At 36.3% G+C, this 24616-nt stretch overlaps 1 protein-coding gene across 2 annotated transcripts in view; it reads left to right on the forward strand.

The window, feature by feature from the left end:
• LOC150082546 (cleavage and polyadenylation specificity factor subunit 5-like) overlaps nucleotides 1-6350 on the forward strand; it is a 108452-nt gene extending 102102 nt beyond the window's left edge. The window contains exon 6 of one of the 2 annotated variants that reach the window (XM_090378684.1): nucleotides 5691-6350. In XM_090378684.1, the coding sequence (XP_090234810.1) occupies nucleotides 5691-5785 (95 nt within the window). In that variant the 3' untranslated portion in view covers nucleotides 5786-6350. The remainder of the gene's footprint in view (nucleotides 1-5690) is intronic. The other variant, XM_090378683.1, reaches the window with a different exon arrangement.
• Nucleotides 6351-24616: the final 18266 nt, after the last annotated feature.

The following is a 24616-nucleotide window of genomic DNA, read 5'->3' on the forward strand; positions in this document are numbered from 1 at the left end:
TAAAGGCAAATTTCCGCACATCTATTCTACATCTGTCTTTTCTTAATTTGAATTTATGCCCCCTTAGGTTCGTAATCTGAAAAAGTGGAAAAATCCCATCAGCATTGAGCATGCTCAAACCATTCAAGGCCTTATACACTTCAATCAGATCACCACGCAAGTGCCTGGTCTCTCCAGACACTGTAATTTGCAAACCTTAAGCTTTCTTCATAAGAGCAACCCTCTGTTCCATTGGCTAAAACATTTATTAAAACAGTTTTTTTTTTTTTTTTTTTTTTTAATAGAGAGATGAGACTGCATATAGCCAAAACTTATAAGGAACTTCATTATTTTTCAATAATCTTCAGAGTTTGCTGAATGTAATAAAAAATTAATTTTATTTAATGACAAATGCTTAAATTTTTATTAGTATTGGCATATGATGCAGAGAAGCAAGCTGCATCATATTTGAGACATTTGCACGTCTACATCATTTGTCTAACCCCTTATAATAATTTCTTTGATCTTTCCTTAAATTCATTCAAGCTGCCCACTTCCACAAAACCAGATAGAAGTTGATTCCAATAATAAACTACTTTCTGTCTGGAAGTAAATATCTGCACATATATTTTGTAGCATCCTTTTTTTAGTTTAAATTTATATCCCCATTTGCGTATCATCCAAGAGAGTAAGGATGTCACCATTTAAAGCCTTAACTACTTCAATTGGATCTCCCCACAGATAGGTTGAGCATGCTGAATTCTGATGGGATCCTTCCACTTCTTCAGATTAAGAACCTAAGGGGGCATAAATTCAAATTAAGAAAAGACAGATGTAGAATAGATGTGCGGAAATTTTCCTTTAGCCAGCGGGCGGTTAATTGCTGGAACAAACTTCTATCTGTTGTTCTGGAAGTTGATAGGTTAAATAAATTTATGGAGGAACTGGACAGGCATTTGGAGGGAATGGTGTGTGTTTTTTTTTTTTTTTTGGCTGATGCTGCATAAGCTCATACACTTGCTTTCTTGCATCACATGCCACTACTACTACTACCTAGTTTCCAGACATGGCAATTTACAGAAATCAAGTCTTTTTTTTTTTTTTTTTTTTTTTTTAGTTAGTGTCCTTTGTTACTCTTCTCTGTTCCTCCATTCCAACAGAGCCACACCCCTCCTAAAATGAGGCTGCCGAGCCCATATACTGTATTCAAGATGTGGCCCGACTATTGCCTAACCACAACAAGATAATCTCCTCCACATTCCTGCTGGCAAGGTTCCTGTATGCACTGACAGCCATAAGATTTCCTAGCACCTGTCTTCACTGTTAAAAAGAACTTCGTGTCGGCCTGTACAATTACTTCTAGGTCTTTTTTGTTCTCTACTATCTAGTATGGCAGTACCCAAATGGTATGTTATTCTGGGGTTACTGCTACCCAAATGCACTATGTTGCATTTATCAATGTTAAACTTCAATTGCCACTTCCAAGCCCATCCACTTAGTTGCAGTAGCATATCGATTCCTATCATTATCGTCCTTCTAACTTTAGGATCATTAGCAAACTAAAAACATTACACTTGATAAACCTTCATCCATATCGTAATACATATCAAAAACAATAAGGAGCTCCACTAATAACATTAGTCCAAGAAGAGCAATGTCCATTAATAATCACTGTTTCCTGGCACTCAACTAGCCATGGCAGTAACACCCCCTAATGCCACATTGTTCTAATTTGTACAGAAGCCTTTCATGTGTTACAGAGTAAAAAGCTTACTGAAATCTAAGTGTACAGTGTCAAAATTATTTTTTGCATCCAGTTCCCTAGTGTATTCACTAGGGAACTGGAACAGTAACTAAACTGATTGATCACACAAGCTCACCCCTTAACAAATCCATGCTGTAATTAGCACATAACTACATTCCTATCAATAAGATCCTATATTACTTTAACTACTGACTCCATTTTCCCTGGAACAGACATCAAGCTTACAGGTCTGTAATTATTTCACCCTTTGTGAACAGGAGACACATTTGCATATCTACAGCCTGTAGAAGCTTTCTGAATCTACAGATGCTCTCATAATTATGGCTAAAATTTGCTTGCTTCTATTGCTTCTTTTAGAATAACTGGAAAGATTCTGTCCAGCCCTAGGTGCCTTATTTACTTAACTTCAGCAATTTTTCTTCCACTTTCCTCTAAATTATCACAAAAACATTTAACTCCCAGTTAGAATTTGATATTCTTCTAGTATCACCATCTTTAAAAGCTTTGGATGAATACAGATGCAAAATATTTATTCAGTTTGTCAGCAATCTGAAGATTATTATTAACAGTTAATCTTTCATATCTAGTGGACTAATGTGGTTCATTCCTTTCCTTAATTGTTAACATAAGCAAAGGGTTCTTTGCATTCTTAGCAAAAGAATTCTTATAATCTGCCTTAGTTTGCATATCCCCTTCCTTAGTGCACTGACTGCAAATTGGTTTGCACTGTAAATTTCTGTGGCCCCTGATTTATAATCGTCCCATGTATTTTTTTTTTTTCTCTGCCACTAGCCTCATTAGTTCATCAGAGATCTATTTAGGTCTAAAGCCTATATGTTTTCAATTTTTTTTTTTTTTTTCTGCATATCATTTTAGTTTTATTCTTCTTTATTTGTCAGTTGTTGCAAGAATTTTATATTATATTTCCTTGATACACAGTCACTAAGAAGATGGCTGCCATTCAAATTATAAGTATCACCTGTTTAGAATGCATATTTACAGTTTGACCCAAACTAGATTTAAAACGTGTGGGACTGACACTCTTAGGCATGATGACTGTGTAAGAAACATCACCACGACTATTAGATCTGCATGTGATCTCTCTATTCCACGTAGAAGACCATACAGGTATGCTGTTCCGTGGTGGAATCCCAAATTCAGGCACCTCAGGAGGAGAGTGCACCAAGCAAGATAGATGTTCCAAAGAGTGTGAGTGCGAGTTAGCCATCTCCGGACTGGGCTAGCCGGGTGGGTAAAGTACCTGCCTGGCAACCCAAAGGTCACAGGTTCGAATCCTGCCTCGGGCTTGGATCAAAGTACTGCAAAAAAACCTGGGGAGGTGTATTATGGCCACAGATGCCAATGCGCCAACAACTACCAAAAAAAAAAAAAAAAAAAGTTAGCCATCTCCTCAGTTGAAGTTGAGGCAGCACGTGAAGAATATCAAATCGTTAGAAATGTATATACAAATAAGATTGGCAAAAGTAAAAAAGGAATCTTGGCACACCCTAGTGGCCCCTGTTGAAAACAATGATCCCTGGGGCATTGCATTCCGTATAGTTACAAATAGGTTGCTGAGGGGTGAGGTCATGGACACCACTCAGAGACCCGATGGCCGTTCCAACTATACCTGAACTGACTCCATCCATAACATCCTTGACTACATCTATTCTAATGAACAACTTGTAATGATGCAAGAAGAACAACAAATCATTGATGAAAATCAGTCTTACTGGCCTGAGTCCACTGAACCACCCTTCACCATGATTGAAATGAAAATGGCCTCTACTAATGCTAAATCTCTCTTTTGCATGCATGCGTGTGTAATAATAAATTCTAGTGAAGCTTGAATTTTGAAAAAATACCAAAAAAATATGCCATATAATTATGTGATACCTCTCTATAACAGAGTAATGGCCAGGAGTCTTGTTCCAAGTTTTCTTATTGCAGCTGATAGGTATACTTAACTGTGATCAACTTGATAAATGTGAATAAATTTGAAACTGTTCAACCAGTTTGGCAAAGATTAAGAAAGTAAAAAGAAACTGTCAGCAACCTGCTTCCCCATTACCTGCTCATATAGTGTGAATCATTCTCTCTGTCATTTCATTGTTTGGTTTTATATGATACTAGATATTTTGTTGCAGACAAAAATGAAATTTGCAAATCATACAAGGAAGAAATTATTATTAGTGAATATATGCTATCTTGCTATTTTATCTGCTCTTGCTGCTCCATTTTTTTTAGTTTTGTATAAATCTGCAGATGACTATGAATATTTCCACTTGCAGTTTTTTTACATTATATATACACATTAATCTTTATTGCTTCTTTGATGTATAAAACAATTAATATCTACCAGAAATGTTTCACTTTTCAACATAAATTTTACTTACACTTGAAAAAATTGTTGTAAATACTCTGGCATACCCTGTATAAGGCTTTAACTTTTCATATGAGATATTCCATTAGGCTTCACTGCTCCTTTATGTTTTGCATAAGTTTGTAGATTGCTGTATAAATTTCTCCTCCAGCAACTGTCATTATCTGCCAATACGCTTTTTGTGAGTTTCACATTGCTGTCATCAGCAACAGGAACCATGTGTACTAATCAATGGCCTGAGCAGATACTGTGGATTCATGGAATTATTTTATTTTATTTTAATTATTTTACTAGATATAGGGAACTCTCTTGGGACCCTGCAAATTTTTTTTTTTTTTTGGGAGTGGGTTGATGTCCTGTACAATAACATTGCATGCTGCAGAGAAATACAGTTTCTTGCCATATGTTAGGCTCATTATAGTTATGTTGTGCTTACAAAATATACTTGAAAGGAAAACTGTTGCCACATGAAATTGTGTATAGATTTCAATCTGAAGAAGTTGAGTGGTACCAATTCCCTTTGAGCAGTTTCAGTACTAAAATGTATAATTTGGTTTATGTTTCTGGATTCTTACTGAATCCTGTCTTCAGACTGATATACCAATATGAGTGTGGGGAGGGAGAGTTATATATAAATTAGATAAAATTTCAGTTAATTCATCCTGCTGAAAATCTACCAAGTGTATCAGATTTCAGGAAATACAGTTTAAATGTATAAAAAAAAAAAAAGTTACAGTAAATTATTAAACTGTACTCCACAGATGGCACAGTGCAGTCTTTGAAATGGTCTCAGTCAGTACCACACTTAAGTTCTTCGATATGATGCAGACAACATATGTTGAGAGTTATTGTCCCACTAAATCCTTTTCTACCTCTCCATATGTTATGGAGAAGTAACTTTGCATATGTGTTTTCCTGAGAATATAAACAATGTTTTGGAGATTGCTTGTGATCAGGATATGCTGCCTCCTTTCACTTCCGTGTGGTATTCTAAATGGAGGTTTCAAAATGTAAGAAGCTCTACAATCTGTCACATGCCAAGAGAAAGTGGGTTTCATGCTGCATAGGTATTGGATTCAGCTGACTTTGAATTTTCCCAAGCAGTCAATCTTAATTACCTATTAAGTTAACTTATTCCAATAATTTAAGAACTTTGTGCATTTAAAAAAAAAAAAAAAAAAAAAAACACACACACAATCCTGCAATCTAAGTCCATACCGCTACCTTTGGCCCCTAGATGCTTATTTGTTTTTTTGGCAGATATTTGGCAATGGTGTGAAATATAACAATGGTGTGAAATATAAAACAAACTGGCCTTATTGTTACATTATTTACTATTGCAAAAAATTATTGCATGTCTTATCCAGGGGTGAATAATTTGATTGTAAAGATGAATATAGATTTTTACTAAATGAAGTTTTTTGGGCTGATCGAAATTATTGCACTTCTTTCTCTTCAAAAATAATTATATTTATCTCATGGATCAATTTATTCTAAATTATATCAATACATAAATAAAATTGTGTGATCTTAATATTTATTTATTTTTTTTTTTTTTAATAGGTTTGGCTTCATCTATATGTGATATGCTTGTTTGCCAGAATAACATTGCAGTTTCACCCAAAGTTCACCCTCACCTAATCGCCTGTGTCAGTTAAAAACATCTATCTGTATTGATGAATAAAAGAACTTAGTTACGATGCCTTATTTTCAACGCTTTAATAAAAATCAATAATAGTTGACTTTAATATACAGTAATTCTACTCATTTCCCCTGAACATTTGAAATTAATATTCTTATTTCAAAGGGTATTTTATTAACGTGACATATTTAGCATTAACTGAGTTGAAATCCATATTTTTCTGAATGGTACATTTCTTAATGTAATCTACTGCTATATTTATGGACGTGGTGAATTGATAGTGATGATCGATGGCTGTGCATGTATTAACAGTTTATGAAAGTAAAGACAAATGACTGACATGTTTAGCAAGTAATTTCTTTTTTAACAGATGTAATTTATGATCATTTGGACACTCATTACTTAAACTCACCTTAGAACAAAACATGGAATAGTTTACAATTAGTTACTCTGAATTAAGTACTAAGAGATGTATATAATTATTTTCTCCCTATTTACCTCATTCCTGCGATATATTGCAATTATTTTTTCTTCATTAATTTTGTAGGACAATTAAAGCTAATTATAAAGTAAACAGATAATTAGATAAAGAGCTCCCTAGGTGTGTTGCATATTATTTTATTTGTCTTATCTTTCTTAAGTCATACCTAGTAGTTTTTTGTGTGTTGCCATTGTATTGTAATTTTTTTTCTTTCCTAGTTAGTTTTGTTTTTGCATTTTTCTGCTGAAATTCATTGAAAATCTTTCAAGATTCATATCTCATAGTTTCTTTTTTTTTTTTGTATATATATTTTTAATCAAGTGATGAACCTATTTGGAAAGTGAACAGATTCAGTTTTGTACATGAACTGTGTATCTCTCTTAATGGGAAATGCAAATTTTCAACATGCATCAGTACATTTGACAAAGTGTGCTTGGAAACTAAAACATCTTTAAGTGTTTTAAAACTACAAAATGTGCAACTTTTATTTTCTGAGCCAGTAATTCAAAATGTGTAGAGTTTTTTTTTTTTTTTTTTTTTGAAAGAATCATCTTAGTTTGTGTATTGTCCTAAATTGGAAAACTTTTTTTTTTTTAATGCCACAATATTTTTGTAATAATTATTTGCTGATTAATTAGTTGAAATCCAGTTTAATTATCTTAATCTTGTAGAAATACTGTAGTGCTGAGCTGGGGATTTTTTTTTTTTTCGTGAATTTTGTGTTTATTTTGATAAATATTTATTCATCCCTGTGTTAGCTACACAACTGTTTATGATATACTGCCATTTTATTTTATTTTATTTTGTCATCCTATAATTACTTAGCATTTTATTTTATTATATGTGCTACAGAAGTGTGTCATTCAGAAAAATAATGTATTTTAACTGGTGAGGAAAAAGCCTAAGCTGTATATTTGGTTCTGATAATTCTGTGGGGAAGAAATGTTAATTACCTTCCTCGTAATGTATTTTTGGCCATCGATTCCGAAAAAGAAAAAGTTGACTATGTATACCGAATTACCTTTAACTTAAAAGCTCAGCTGGAATCTAGTATGAGTAACTTTGCTTATTAAGTCAATTATTAATGGGAGCAGCAAATGTCAGTACAGTACTTGGATGAGTGACTATTTTCTGTGTAATCTTGGAATATGAAGATTTGAGAGCATCCTCAATCTGCAGATAGTTGGATCATTCACTTGTAATCCTGTAACTCGCAATAATATTGGTTGTTACATGCACAATATTCAAAATCAGATTTTCAACTGCCTTGATGAAAATTCCTATGAATCATCATCATGGGAGTATCTTATTTTGGTATGTTACAGGTGTAGTGGATAAAGTGTATGGTTCCTGAATTTATATAATCTGGTATGTATCATTTCCATTTGGACCATATTGCAATTTCTTTGGAGTCAGTTAATGATTCAGATACATCTGAATTACTATATTCACTTTTGTATATCAGCCCAATGCACTTGTTTTCATAGTGACATCACTTGTTATATTTGATGTAATGTTATAATTAAATGTCTGTTTTTTGAATGCTTGAGGACTTCTTTGTTAAAATTTAAGGCAGTACTGATGGCTTAAGCTTCCATGTAACTAATTATAACAGTGCAAAAAAAAAAAAAAAAAAAGAGGAATAATAAGATAAACATTCTATTCTTGACATTTCAGCATCTCTTTATGTCCTACAAGCAGTAAAGTTGTCCAGCAGTATTGTGAAATGGGAAAAAAGAAATAAAATTTGACCTGGTAGGAAGTTCAGTGATCTAATGGCACATCCATTCAAAAACACTTGTCTAGTAGCACTTGCACTCTCATTAATGCTTAAAGAAACTGTTTGTTGGTGTCTTGATGAAAAATTCAGCCTGTAAATAAAAATCATTCAAGCTGCAAGTAACAAGCCACTGGATGTCAATAGACTACTGCTTTCATGCAACTTTTAAAAACAGCTCTATTCCTGAGAAATTTTTGGTTCTGATAATTTTATTGTAGTTCTATAGAGCAAAGAATTTCTTCTTATGAGACCATTGGCTTAAGTTTTGTATTCACTTGTATTGCAAAACAGGACACAAAATTGCTACTTTTAAGAGTGTTTATTCTTGTAATACCGTGAAACCTCTGAAACCATTTGCAAAAGTTGGCCTAATTTTTGTCACATTACCGAAAACCTAAAAGGTGTGAATATCTGCAGTGTAAGAAAATACAGTTAATGAGGATTGTATATAAAAGAATGTAGAAAAAAAAGGGTGTGTAAATGGATTTTTCAGACTTTTTTTGTTATTTAATCCATACTTAATAAAACACTATTGAATAAAAGAGTGCAAGGCATATAAGTTAAATATGAAAGTTTGTGGTGTCTGGTGATATAACTTGGAGGAGCAGGGGAAAAAAGCTAAGGAAATATACTTGTTCAAATTAATATAAACAGATGTTTTTCAAAAAAAAAAGATAGATTTATTTCATAATTCCAGTACAAAAACTACACTTTTTAATATTTAATATTACCTCCTTTGGCTTTTATCACCATCTTTACTTTGTTTGGTATGAAATCAATCAGGTTTTTTTTTTTTTGTGTTTTTTTTTTGCAAGTTTCATTTATAAATGTAAATGAAACTTACAAGAAACTGCTGAATTGTGCAACCACACCTTTATCACGGCACAAATCATCTTAACTTTCGTTTTATAGTCCATTTTTTGAGCTTATCCTTATAGATAGTCAACAGGTTTTCAGTGGGATTAAGGTCAGGGGAGTTTCCAGACAATTCCAAGCCACTTGATATTGTTTTTTTTTTTCTCCAAAAAAAAAAAAAAAAAAAAAAATTCATGACTTTTTTGGATGATTAGCAGGGAGAAGGGTACTGCCAAAAAAATAGCATCTGGCTAATTCAATTCTGACGAGGACACTTTTTTTGTTGTTAAAATTGGTATATATTTGTGACTATTCAATCATCCCATCTATATAGTTTTAAGGGATCAAGTAGCTTGATATGAAAAATAACCTGAAAGCATTTTTTTTAATAGGGTGTTGTTAGACTGCCACACACAGCTACATTTCCTCTATCTAGTCCCCTTCCATGTGTAAGTCTCATTCACTACACTGCAAGGCTTTCATCAGAAAGGGAACTTTTCTCAATCTTCTGTAGTCCAGCTTTTATGCCTGTTGGTCCAGTGCAGCTTTCTTCTTCATAGCTTGGATCAAAAGTTGCTTTTTGAACTGGTTTAAGAGCCTCTCTAATAAAGATTATCAATTTGTGTACAGTATTTTCATACCAGTTCCAGCCATACCCCTTTGCAAATCAGAACTGGTAACACGAGGGTCTATTTTGTGCCTTCTGATTATATATAGGTGTCAGTTTTGTGTGTTGTTGATCATTTCCAACAGCCTTTTCTTTGAGGTGAAATTGAACCTATCTCATGTTTCAGCTTGATTATTTTGTTAACAGATCCCAAACTAATTTATGCTGTTCTGCTATATCCCTCAAGGTAAGGGAAGTATGAGGTACATTCAAAAAGTTCCAGGAATTTTACTATAAAAGTTTATTTAGTGAACAGTTAGGTTCACAAACCCAATCACCTTCAAAGTACCTGTACACACAACACATACTTGCTCCATCTTTCTAAGGGACATTCTTTAAAATCTTGTTTATTTAGCACACACAGGGCAGTTTGGATGTTTCCTTTGATGTCATCTGCTATAGAAAAATGATGACCCTGAAGCTCCATTTTCAGTTTAGGGAACAGCCAGAAGTCAGACTAAGGTTGGAGTAGGGAGGCTGCTGCATGACTAATTTTTTTTTTTTTTTTTTTGTGGCCGTGGCTGGAACATTGTCATGGTGCAGGATCCAACCATCCTTCCATTCATGCAAACATGTCAAAATCTCAATGTAGTAAGAACCAGTAAATGTTCTCCCATTAGTTACCTTATTCTCTTATCATCAAAAAAAACATGACTAATGAATTTTGTTGCATGAGATTTCTTGGGCTGACATTGTTTCTTGGACATTTTTGTGTGGCATTCAGATGATTTTCCACTTTGGTCTTGAGGTCATAAAGCAAACACTCGACTCTCATCCCCAGCTTTTCTTAGGGAAAGGTTAGATCCTGCATAGATTTTTCAAACAAATCACCTGCAATGGCTTTCCTGCAGTCCATTTGATTTTCCAACAGCAAGCATGGAACAAACTTTGCACATGTGCAATTCATCTCTAAATTTTGCATCAGGATTGTGTACTGAACCTGCAGACACTCCAACTTCATGAGCAATCTCAATAACAGTCATTTGCCAATCATTTAGCAAGAGTTCTTTCACTTTTGTGACATTTTCGTCTTTTTGTGATGTCGAGGGGTGGCCACTGCAAGGGTCAGCTTCCAGTGTTTCCTGTCCAGTTTTAAACCACTCTTAAACTCCTGTTTTCTTCAAAGCATTATCTCCATAACTTATAATGCAGTGTTTGTAACACTTTTCCCAAATGTGCTACAGAAACTTAGCACTCTGTTCAAACTGCAACTTTCTACACGCAGTCAAATATGATACACAAGTGAAGTGGTTGAGCCAGTTTCCACTTGGCGTGTGTGCGCACCAAGGTCAGTGGCACACTAAACCTTATGTCTGTAATGCAAACCATTTAAATGTTAGCATGCTGTTGAAACTGCAACTTTCCACAGTCAGATGTGATACACAAGTGAAGTGGTTGAGCCAATTTCCACTTGGCATGCATGTGCACCAAGGTCAATGACACATAAAACCTTATGGCTGTAACACAACCCATTTAGATACCAGTGTGATTACAGGATAGATTTTGAATGTACTATGTATGTTCATATAAGGTTACAATCCTAGATTGTTTTCTGTGGGTAATCCATTTCTGCAATTAAAGATATATGAACACTAAAACTAAGGCACTTCTTGGGGTTTCTATTTAAAATCACAGCTCTGTAAATCATTCAATCCTTCCTTAAAACATACTTGTAGTGTCATCAAACAATCTTGTAAAGAAACAAATGAAAATGCAGTTATGCACAGCTGTTAACAATTTGACAAAAGATACTAAAATTTCCATTTTGTTCACATTAATTTTCACAAGGCTTGGGTGCAATAAAAGATATTATACTTGCAAAACAGGCAGGGAATGTAAAAAGGCTGTATATGGTCCCTGAAACTAAGCTGTATTTAGTACCCTTAGCGATGAAAAGTTAATATATGAATATCAAACTTCTTATTTGGTGAAGTGGCAATTTATTAGTGACATTGCACTAAATGGTCATGTCATATGTAATAAGATTTTGCCTTTTCTAATGAGAACTTATATTTACCTAGCTCACATTGGAATAAATATGTAAAGTACAATTTTTCAGTTAAAGATCTGTAAGTCAACTACTTCAGGCTGAATTTAAGTTTTTATTCTGGTTCTGTGAATAATTTTGTCATTTTATAAAAATTAATTACTATACTTATACCACTCTTATCTAATATCTTTTATAGTATATATTCTTTTATAATACGCTGCTTGACAAAATTAGCAACAAATATATTTCATGAATATTTTATTATGAATGGCATTGCCGAAGGCAAATATTTATGATAACCATCCTGGCATGCAATTTAACGAGTGTCCAATAGAAATCAATTTATCACCTTACAGTGCTGCAAATTATTCATTCCTATAAAAACAAGTTGCGACCACATCACTTCATTCCATTGTTTGGCTTGCTCAGTGGGACATCACAGCACCACTCAGGATGGCAAGTCATCATTGTTAGATGATTCTTTGAGTTGGTGGGCTGTTGGATGATGAAGCTGGGTGTCACAGGTGCAGGTGACACATTGGCTTAATGTGTCATGCAGTGTTGTCTTGGCACGGGAAGCAATTTCAGGAGACAGGAATCATTACAAGAAGAGCTGACAAGGGCAACATTAACCAGAACAGCCTGCTATCTGGCTCGAACACCCTACAATGTCCTGTCATCAACCGTCTCGAGGTTGCTGTGGCCACAGGTGAAAACATTTCAAACTGGACTGTTAAGAAGGCTCAATTCAAGTGGACTCCACACAAGGAAGCCAGTGGTTTACCCAATTAACTCCTAACCAAGGTAACCCCTAAGTAACTGGATCGGGATAAATCTAAGCCCCAAGGCACATACCTTGACAGTAACCAACGAGAAAAGCCTGGAACTAATCAGGTAAAATGAAAAGGAAATCCCAGTGTCCTATCACAGACAAGACCCCGACTGAGGACAAGTGTAAATTCACGAAGAAGGCGAACAGCCTTCTACTATAAACACAACAAAAGAACAAATAAACACTTGGGGATTGCCCACATGGATGAGACCCTGACTAAAAACAAATCGGACTGGACCATAGGTACATCGACTGTGACAATGAAGAAAGAAGAACAAGAAGTGAACTTAATAATGAACACCCTTGAGGTACACAACTAGTCTCCTAAAACCACAAGCAGAACCTGAGGACATCCACATAGCTGGAACAAAGGGATCCTTGCTCCTGTTCCAGGACAAATACCGGACCGACAACTTGGACGGAGTTGATGTGTGTGGCACAGCCCAACTGCCGATGCCACATGGCGATCTGAGCCGGGCAATTTAGCCTGACTTTAAATCCTGGTGTGGGAGTGCTCCACCCCTCCTTCCCTTCTGGTGAGGCATGTGCATGCCTCACTGATGTACTGGGGTCATACTTCTGCATTTCTCCCCCAGTCTACTCCTTCCCCTCTGTAAGTGTACGCCCCCACACCAAAACCTTAAACAACTCCAAATTACAGCCACTTTCGGCCTTTTTGCCTGTAAGCGATATTTTCCCACGCAATTGAAGACGCATATATGTACATATTACACATATATTTTGTTTGTGTGTATATGCATATATATATATATATATATATAATTTTTTTTAGCTCCTAGCTGCTGAAATCTCAGGAAATTAGGCGGCAGGACCTGCCAGAGTAAAATTAGTCTACTGGATTCCTGGTCTGCCTCCTCGGGGCATAAGTGGGGCAATGTTGGGCCTCAGCAGGGGTCTAGCGGCTAAATATCCAGATGAACAATGGTACATAACACAAATTCAATACCCACACACTTTTAAATCTGATTTCCCAGCAAACTGGCACACCCACAATGTAAGCAATGCAGAGATGGGGGAACCCACGGTGCCTCCACATCAACACTACACTTTAACCCCTAACCACTGCAGAGCTCATCGATACTGGTACCGTGAATATGTGACTTGGAGCCCTGATGAATAGGTTCCAGTTCTGTTGTCTGATAAGTCTGGTTTTGGCCTACAAACATTCTAGATGTTATTTCATCTGGAGACGAATCAAGTACCATCCCTCTGGCATCAGAGAAGGCGATACTTGCAGTGGAGGCAGTGTTCTCGTGTAGTGCGGAATGATCAGCTGCTACTCTTCATATTTTTGATAGGGATACCTATCAAAAACGTACTGAGAACAGATCCTTGAACCCTATGTGCAACTTTAGGGGTGTGGTTGGCCCAGATTGTCTTTTTATGCATAACACCACTGCACAAAGCTCAAATGATGGAGAAATATTTTGAAACAAGATTTCTGCCTTCTGTGGTCGATTGAACATGTGGGACGCCCTTGGGTGTCACACTGCCCGTATATATCAAGCATGGTTCACCACTGTCAGACCTGTTTAGCCATTGGAGGGATCATACACTACTATGTGACCATATTTTTGAGCACTTTGTATCGACTTCTGTAATGTGACCGTTTAGGTAATTCTTATAAAATCCCTATAAATGTTCTTTATAACTGAAGTTTCTCACTATTTCATCATTATTCTATGGTACACCACACTAGATTTTATCCTGCTTCATTGCAAACTGCACAAGTCAAGTTTTCTACGTGTTCTGTTAGTTTTGTTGAGCAGTGTACATTTGATGTGAAACATCCTTGGGGCACCTACAAAAAGTTCAACCAAGTAAATTTGGTCACGAAAAATGTGTCACGGAAGAGATTACGTCAACTGGTGCCTGCACTAGATGCACTTCCAAACACTAGTCTGCCGAACACTCGATGCTGCAGTAGTGATTTTTTTTGGCTGATGCTGTATAAGCTTGCTTTCTGCATCATTTTTCACTTTAATACTAATTCTAAAACAGCATCCTAAAGTCCTAGTGGCATTTTCCACTTCTCAAAACCTGTGTTCCCATTCTGTGTCGCCTTTTTACACTTTCTTATTTCACTGGTAATTTTTCTTCTGCATGGAAATTTGCTCATATCCAGCTAGTTCCTGAAAAGTATGACAAATCCCACTCTTCCAATTGTCGTCCCATTGAACTCACCTCTACTCTTTCAAAAATAATGGAGAAATCCATCAGTAGCCAATTCGTAAACCAACTCGAAACTTCAATCAGTGATCAATATGGATTACATCAGTGTTGATCTACTGCTGATATATTGGCTTATGTTACTTATGCTGATGTTCCTAAGGTTCAGTTCTTTCTCCCACTTTTTTTTTTTTTATAATGAACTTCCATTGACTAGAAATCCCATTTATAGTTTTTTGACGATAGCATACTATATTCTACTTTTCAGGTTGAGATACCTTTCTATGCACAAAGCACCTTCAAATACTTGAATATCCATCACCAAATCCTTAAATGCTGATCTCCAGATAATACTCTAGCGTATTACCCGGAGATCAGTATTTAAACCGAATCAAAAATACTTTTACTGTTCCAATGGTCTTTGACGACTGATGTTTGAGTGCTATTTGCCTTTGCATAGAATCCGATGGTCTCTTATATTCTTCCAGAGCCCAAAACTTTAGGAACCTAATTTTCTGACTCCTGCTTATCCCAGGAACAGGATTATTATGCTGACACCGAGAACCCCTCATTGATATGGGATCTTTTCCTCAATGCCCTTCCCCAACTACATGCTTTTACACTTTCTGTCTTTTCATGGATTTCCTAAATCCTTCAGAGTTCCTTCCAGTATAGACTTCTATGCTCTCCTTTCGCCTGGGGGCGGTGTCTCTCTCTCTCTCTCCTTTCATCCCCTCCATGCCTTTATCTTTTCTGCAAAATTTTTCTCAACGACCTGCCTGCACTCTTGTCCCGACAAGGGTGTAGGCAGTCTAGCCAGCAGCTTTTTTGGTGACTGCTGCTGGATGATTACTAAGAGGCCAGTCATACAGTACAATCACCAGTCTAAATACAATATGCGCATGACTGGATTAGCTGTTGTAGTAAGGTCTCAGGCGCATCAACAACTCAGCCCATATTGCGCCATACATAATGTCTGTAAATTGCATGTGTTTTGTGGTTGTTGTTTGCTGGACGAAAAACCGAGTTTTCTAAAGAAAACCCATGCTACCCGTGCCAATGACCGATTCAGCCAAGTTGTGACAAAGACCCATAAAAATTCATTGCGTCATTGAGAGCATCCGAACTCATGTTTTTTTTTTTTTTTCACTCCGTGTGAGGAGAACGATGATTATACCAACTGTGATACCCAGGAGGGCCTGAAATAGCAGTGTTCATTCTTTTTAACAGTGACAATTGTGAGGTTTGTAGGGAAGCTCTGATACGTCCTATGTCTTTTACGACACTCAAATGTCTAGACGCGATTATATCTCTCTATTAGAGATTAACTTGTCTTCTCTTTTGGAATAAGCACATCGGAAATATTTCTTTCTCTGCGTCAAAAAGGGGAAAAAAATAAAAAAAACTTAAGTTTTTTTTTTTTTTTTTCTCGTGTCGTTTCTTTTCTTCTAAACAGCTGCTGATTCAATACAAATATCAATTCGATCTACCGTGTAATATTGTTCGAATATCTGGGACAGTTCCGCCCCAAACAAGAGAAAATAGTCGTTTTGATTAATGATCAACCTTTAACAAAGTTCCCCCCTTCTCTCTCTCTCTCTCTCTCTCTCTCTCTCTCTCTCTCTCTCTGTCCATCTCATAGACATTCAGTTTGTGCAATATGGCATTATTTGGAATTGCTTAATGTCATACTTCTAAGGCATTGTTCTGAATTGGCATTTGTAATTATTATTATTAGCCATATGATACAAGGAAGCCTGAGGCTTATGCTGCACCAGCCAAAAAAAAAAAAAAAAAAATTCCCGAGTTACCATGAGAGAGAAGCAGAAAGGAATCACCAAGAAAGAGAAGAATGATGATATCCAGCTCAGGACCCTGGGTTTGCCAAGCCCATACCAGATGTGAGCCCCTGGGGTTACTTCACATACTTTTTCTAAAACAATCCGAATGCACGCCACAACCATTCAGCATCTGTTCACTGTCCAAAGTCTAAATTTCTAGAACCAAATTTTTCACATTTATCCGTTTTATTTCCATTCTCTGAAACAAGCTTCCTTCACATATATATTTTCCAAATGTTACCATCTACAGAAATTCATGTCTAATATCAACAAGTATCTTCTATTTTCTTATTCTTCAAGTGATGTGCAGTTCTCAGTACTATAGGTGATAATATGTTTGGGGGTTTCATAACAAAAAATCTTTCATCGCTCTGAACGAGGGCCCTTGTGGGTAGCAAGTTGGTAGGATCGCCGTCCATCCACACCGGGTGGAAAAGATCCGAGTTCGAGTCCCATCAATGACGGGAGAAATTTGTATGGGTCTTTTTGACAACGTGGTTGAGTTAGTCGGTCTCTGGCGAGGGGAGCATGGGTTTTCTTCTGGAAACTCGGGTTTTTCGTCCAGAAAACAGAAAATCGACCTCAGAACATGCAATTTACAGACAATATACACAAAACAATATTGCCTTAATCGCTTATGCTTCTAAAACCCTACAACGACTGAACGAGGGTAACATGGTTTCCCTTCGTTTTCTGCTTAACTAAAAAACAAACTAAACTATTATATTAGGGTCACCTAGAAAGTCACTTCAACTACCCATGTGTATTGTGTCTGTAAATTGCGTGTGTTCTCTGGTCGACTTTGTCTGCTTTGCTGGACGTAAACTGCAGTTTTTCTGGGGAAAACAACTTGCTATCTACACCTTGATCGACTAACTCAACCACTGAGTGAAAAAAGCCCAGAAAAGTTCCTCTCATCATCGAAGGGATTCCGTTTCTGCCTACTTGCTTTAATTGCATGGTGCAAACTTGATCTCGTTATTTAAGGAGTGCTCTATTTCTTGAAAAGGTTGGGCGTTCCTAACAAAGTGGCCACTTATGCACAAACACACACACACAAAAAAAATTTATCATAATATAGGGCTGCCCAAGTCCGAACTTATAAGCCTATATATTTTATGTCTATGAATTGCGTGCGTTCTGCCTTTGTGGATAACACAGTTGGTATAATCACTATCTTCCCCACATCAGCTGAAAAAGCCCTGAGTTCGAATCCCGTCAATAACGCGAGCAAGTTTTATAGGGGTTTTTCACAATGTGGTTGAGTTAGTTGATTCAGACCAGGGTAAAATGTTTCTTTCCTCCGCGAAAATCGCTTTTTTTTTTTTTTTTTTTTTTCAGAAAACACTCAATTTATCGACATATATACTGCGCGATGCGGCCTAAGTTGCTAATGCACTAAATCCTCCAGCAGCAACTATGCATGTGTTTTGTGATCGATTTGCCTGTTTGCTGGACGAAGAACTCATGTTTCAGGGGATTGGGGGTGGGATCTTGCTCTCCATGCCTAAGACCAATTGACTAAGCCATGGAATAGAAAAACCTATAAAAGTTCCCTATCATTGACGGGATTACAACTAGTGCTTTTTCCACCCGGTATGGGGAGGACAGTGATTATAAACGTTCTTGTTTATACTCTGTCACAATCACCAGGTCAGCGGAGTTTACAATAAATCAATCAATATAAATGTTAATCATATTTAGCAGTCACTGGCTTAAACCCCGGTACACTCAAGGAGCATGTGCTGCTACACTTGCGCTCCTGACCACTCGGCTATGTCAGGCCTAACTGCCCCACTACCGCACAAATCCCCTCAGTGTACATTATTATTTATTAATTAAAGCGGTCCCAGCCAACCAATGGCAACTTCACTGTCAGTTTCACATAATTTAGCAGTACTCTTATATACCCCCCCCCCCTCTCCTGTTTGCCCAAGTACTGGGAGGGAAAAACTGCCATGATCAAAAAAGATTGATATGAACAAACAGAATAATCAAATTACATAAAAAATAAATATAGATATAATTAAATTTCAGATAAAGTCCAAACTTCATTGGAAAGAGTTGCATCTGTTCACAGTCTGTTGGAAAACCAGCAGCGCAAGGAGCTGCCAAGAACAGTAATGCCAGCACAAGGAGCTGGAGCTGCAGTGGATATAGCAGACTCATGCCTTCACCAAAGCAAAGCCTTTAAGAATGATTTCACAGAACTTTAGGTAATTCGGCACTACACCATACTGCATTACAAATCCAAGGCTTCCAGTTGCAGAAGAGTCTTCCGCCTAAGAAATATTGCAGTTGCAAAGGCTTGGAAAGCCAAGAAGTTCTCCTGTTTATCAACTAGAATTGTCTCGCTGCCTTCTGCCATAAGATTGAGATTACTAACCAGAGATACCAATTCAATTCGTAGATCGCTGTACTCCTCACAGTTGTACATAATATGTTCCCATGATTCCCTTTCGCCACAATGGCAACTAGATCTTTCATTGATTCCTAAATGATGAAACTTTGCATTAATCGAACATGACCAGTCAATAAAACTATGGCTTATTTCCCAAAATTTTGTAGTTGAGTAAAATAGAAATAATTGTGCTATCGCAGTAGCACTGTTGTTGTAATCAACCCTCTATGAAGGGATGAATTTTTAGTGGTCTTTTTCACGATATGCTGACTCTTCGGTTTGCATATTTTTATCTCCCGGGTTTTACCGTGTGTTTTTCATCAAGGTAACTGACAAACCAGCCCTATAATTGACGCAATATACTGATATTTCAAACCCTTCTTTGCTTTCTCAGTTAACTCACACCGCATCACCCAAAAAATTGTGCATATTCATAAGCGTATTCAGTTAATTTGGTTTCAGTTCTGATTGCAACCAAATTAACTGAATTGTCCCTTCTCTACTTTGTGTTAAACCTGTTTTAAGCTATTTTTGATTAACAGAAATTGATTGACATTTTTGATTTACTTTAATACGTATTTATAATTTCTCAATCTTGGGATATTGATTTTTCTGTTTCTAATATACTTTTGTCAACTTTAAGTGAATATTATCTTACGCACTACATATTTTCTATTTGGTAGTTGTAAGGTACACGTAAGGTGTCTGCTCTGTTTGTATTTATTTTGTGCCAGAGCAACTAAAACTGATAGTCCTAAACTGCAATTACGATTATTCTATGGTCGATTTGCCTATTTTTCCTTGTTGAAAAATCTGAGCTTCTGTGGAAATTTGCCTGATGGGAGGAAAATCTGTAGACACTAAGAGGATCACTGATTGCTGAAATTAAAGCTTGCTTCCTTCTCAAATGGTATTAGAACAAGAAAAGTGGTTACAATTGCATTTCTTCAACAAATTTTATAATCCTTCCCTTGGTTTTAGCTTTTAAGGATAATGTTCTGCTGTCCAGGAACATATTGATAAAATGGTTTCTCTACGTAAAAGTATTTTGCGTCATCCAGCTTGCCAAAACAAATGAAAGCAATGGCTGTAAGTACAGACCGTGTCGATCCCGCACCACTTATAAACAACAATATCGAAGCTATTAAGCCTGTAGAGGTCAACCTAAAGATGAAGCAAGCTTTGAATGGGGAACCCCTAATATCAAAATGTCTAGTTTTTTAAAAAATTTTTACAGATATAGTCGTGGGTGGACGTGCCTCAAACAATAGGGTGGCGTATTCTTCGTAAGCGTTTAGTTGCAACGAAAAACTCAAACAATGCAAGTTTTTGCCGTGACTTTCTCCAGAAAAGAAGTTAACCTTTTCCTTGGAAATATAAAGACGATCAATGATAACATTTACCTGGACAATGAATTAAAATTGGCTTATGTGTCTAATTCAACATCGTGAAGATTCCACTGATTTCATCTTTCATCAAGGCAGAGTCATCATGTGAAAAAAGTTCATTAACACACTACCCCAGCAATGGTCAATGTACTGACGATAATATGTGGTTCTCTTAGCCTCCAGATCTCTAGCCCTATTAATGTCTTTTTTGTATGTGTGTGGAGTTACATAAAGGACGATTGATTTTATGCTACTATTGCCAACAAATATTTCTGAACTGAAACTTAGATTCACTGAGCTAGAGGCATCAGTAACAGCAAGTATCCTGGAAAAAGTCTGGGAAGAAATGGACTATCAAACTGACTTCTGCTGTGTGACTCGAGAAGCTATTGGGTCCATATTAAACTTCTAGAGATTGTCAAAGAGAATCTCAAGAATATGTCCTAACGATAATTAACGCCAATTTTCATTTCTGCATTTTTTAAAAGTGTTTATGATGAAATAATAATGTACCAATCAGCAAACTATGTATTTGTTTTTGAAAAAATCTCTACTTAGGTATCTTATTTTATCTATAAACTCCCTGTAAATTGCAAATTTTGTGATGAGACAGGAACGATCACAGATATGAAGTGCATGTGCAACTGCGATAGGCACTCTTACCAACCGGCATTCCTAAAGTGAAAGTAATCTCCCCCCCTTACACCAGCAAACAAATCTGAGATTGTTCTGTTTTTGAGAAAATGCGCCCTACATTCCTATGTAGCCAAGTAGTCAACCTAAAAAGGACAGAAGTACGCATTTGAGTGGAATTATTCAAGACCTCATGACTGCTAAATATGATTAACGGGTATATTCATTATTGAAATGATAAGTTTCAAATCTTCTGACCCAATGGTCTAGCTGAAGTATAGTATTTTTAAGTGCACTGGTGGGCAAAACTTAAGGACCAACACTATTTCTAAAAGTTGCAACCACAAAATCTTTACTTAAAGTACTCTTTACTGATGAGAGTAAATTTAGTCTCAGCAGCGATTCTGGACGTTAGATAATCTGGCGAGAGGTTAGCACATGGTATCACCCCGCAAACATCATTGAAAGGGATCTATATGGAGGTCGAGGTGTTCTCGTCTGGGGAGGCGTTATCTTGGATGGACGTACACAACTCCAGATACTGGAAGGCGAACTGTAACCGGTGCACGCTACTGTACTGAGGTAATCCTTCCCCATGTGCGTCTGTTCCGAAGTGTCATTGGCCCCGAGTTCGTGTTTATGGATGATAACGCCACACTTCATCGCACTGCAGCTGTTGATATGCTTTTGGAAAGTGAGGACATTGTTTGTATGGATTGACCTGCCCATTTCAACGATCTAAATCCCATCGAATACATAAAGGACGTTCTGGGTAGACGCCTAGCGGCACGTCCACACCCACCAGAAAATGTTCACCAGCTGAAGATGGCGCTGACAGGGGAATGGGCGATGTTACTGCAAGAACTTATCAACAACATTGTTCTAAGTATGGAGAGGCAGTGCAAAGCCCGCATCGACATTAGGGGTGGCTATATCTCCTACTGAAGACCACCTCTTCCCTTTGGCATTGATGCATCTATATCATTGCAGCCAGTGCCATGTTGCTATTTTTAAATAAAGTCCCTCTGTACCGTTTTGTTTCTGTTGTGTTGGTGTTGTTTCCTTCATTATTTCTGTAACTCACGAGGTTCCTTTGGTATGCTTTTCCCATATCCTACAGAAGCTACAGATGAAAACCCGACTGGTCATTATATTTTGCACACCAGTATATTTCACGTTAAATTAATCTGTTCCACAGGCTTTTCCGTCATATTATGCTCTTGCCTATCAATATACTCGTGAATCCTCGCTATAGCAAGTCAGCACAATATCATGTGAATTCCAGAAAAGCCTGGGTTTCGAATGATCTGTCTAGTGGTTCAAATTAGGACAAAATCCTGCGCCCTCAAGTCTCACTCAACATGTCACAGTGAGCGTACTCGCAGCGACAGAATTGCGTTGTGTTTTTTCATCCCGAAACAACTCTTAGCTAAGGGCTGGTTCGAAATGCCGCCATAAATGATTCTTTAAAAAAAATGATAGTTAGTGATTTGCATGTATTGAAAAAGAATGATCACGACATAATTTTAACAAACAAAACAGGTTTATTTAACATATATGTATACAAATGAGTACAATATAACTGGTAAATAAGTTAGATTAATTGGTATTTAATTGTTAGACAAATTAATTGAATGCAAGCATTATCTTGCTGTTAGCTATATTACAATGTTGTAATATTCTTCATATGGTTTTTCCACTAATTCCTTAGCAAGTACAAAATAATTAGTGTTTGTCAGAGCATACCACTGTTCAAAATATGAAACAGGTAATTATATTATCTTAATAGTGTAATTAGTAATTGACAATTAAATTAATAAGTCGCATTACCATTAAAGTTGAATACTAAGAAAATAATACAGTTGTCGGGGTATATTTATGTGAGGAAAGGTGTCTTATAAATGCATTAAAACGTATGCAGGTAATAGGTTGGCTTTTGGGTGTTAATACAGTTTGTTATTAAACAATAAGGGTTGTCTTACCCGAAAATATTCTGCAACGCCTCGGGGGGGGGGGGGGGAATCTGTTCCAGACATCAATACGATTCTTTTCTCATCTTTTCCTATTAATTATTAATTTACCTCTTCTTCACATAATGACAAAAATCGGCCAAAACTATCACTACTCTTTCTTCAGTCATGTCTTGCACCAAGATCACTGTGTCTCTGTGTGTCCGTCTTTCTTCCCCTTTTCCAATATATACCTCCGCATTCCCTCAACTGCGCTCCCTCAGAATTGTCTTATTCTCACGAGTCAACTATGTGGGGGGGGAAGAATTAAATGGATACTGTACCATGCACGGCGTCGTAGTGACAATTAATATCTTTATAAAGGTCTTGTTATGCAAGACCTGCTGTGTCTTGTTCTGGTAATTTCTACTCATATACAATTCACCGTTCTTCGGACCTTTGCGTTCGATCAACATTCTTGTCCGCTCAGGAGAACGGGTGACGTCACTGTGGTGTAGTATTACGGCGAGCGCACCCCTGGGGTGTTTGAATTCGAAAGTAAAAGCTTAGCTCAAGTGACGCTATCGTTATATAATTTAGTTGTATAGGCCGTGAAAAATATATCAGGCATTATTAGGCCAAATACCTCTTGAAAATAAGTGAAAGGGCTGAAAATGAAAAATATTTTTCACACACCTTCCCCCTACGGATAAGAAATTCTGAGCGCCGAGAATTTCACAAGCTCAAAATTTCTCAAGTTTCTTTTTTTTTTTTTTTTTTAAAAAAAACGTGTAACATGAATTCTACCGGTGTAAAAAAAAATGAAGTGACAGACATCTTTCCTCTTACAGAATTCGGATTGTTCTCCACTATGATAAATGGTACCCCAAACAAAAAGAAAAAATGTGTCTACATACTTTTCAAAATCTTCTGAGTCCTCTAATCCTACCTTGGATGAGCCAACAACTTGGTCTGCAGACCTTAAACAAAATCCCATATTAGCAAGTAAATTTTCACAAGAGGTGTTTATCATATATGCAATGTCTATATTGTAGCAATGTTTATTTTTGTATTAACACAAATTGTTGTAGTATGTTGCACTGAATGTTCTCTACACAAACGTCTGAACTGGACAATTGAAGCACTGGAATACTGATAGGATTGTTCATTGTTGGTCAGGGAAAAAATACTGAAACTTCTTCTCAAAGAATTCTTTGGTCACATTTCCTTTATATCAGCATTGACTCCACACAATAGTATTACATGCAACAAAAAAAATCAAAGAATCTGTATCTATTCTTTTTAACAAAATTAGTATAATATGACAGTAGATATACTATTCATTATGACAGTTAGCAACTGAGACAACACAAATGTTCAATACATATGACATCCTTTTATAATGAATGTATTTAAAAATATATCAAGTAAACAGCAAAAAAAAAAATATCCTTCTAACAGGTGAACATTTATTTTACTTATTCTATCTTATTTATTTATTTTTATCCTTTTTTTTTTTTTTTTTTTTTTTAAAGAAAAACATAGCAGACATCAAACATTAAATGATTATATGATATAAATCCTCAAATATAATTAAATTCCTGCAACTAATATACAGAATTTGCAATAAGAACAAAAAATCAAAGAATACATTGAATAAATATGGCTACAAGTACTAACTTATTCTTGCAAAGTTATAAGACTACAAACTGAACTGTAAAAATTTAGGCAGTTATATCAACTGACCAATTGTATAGTTTTAACTGTTCAGCACCTTCTGATGGTGCAACCATCATCTGTGGAGAATATCTCACTAACTCTCCAGACATAGAGAGTTCTT

Source organism: Mastigoproctus giganteus, chromosome 7 (assembly GCF_048544385.1).
Source record: "Mastigoproctus giganteus isolate SK-2022 chromosome 7, ASM4854438v1, whole genome shotgun sequence".
Classification (NCBI taxonomy): Eukaryota; Metazoa; Arthropoda; class Arachnida; order Uropygi; family Thelyphonidae; genus Mastigoproctus; species Mastigoproctus giganteus.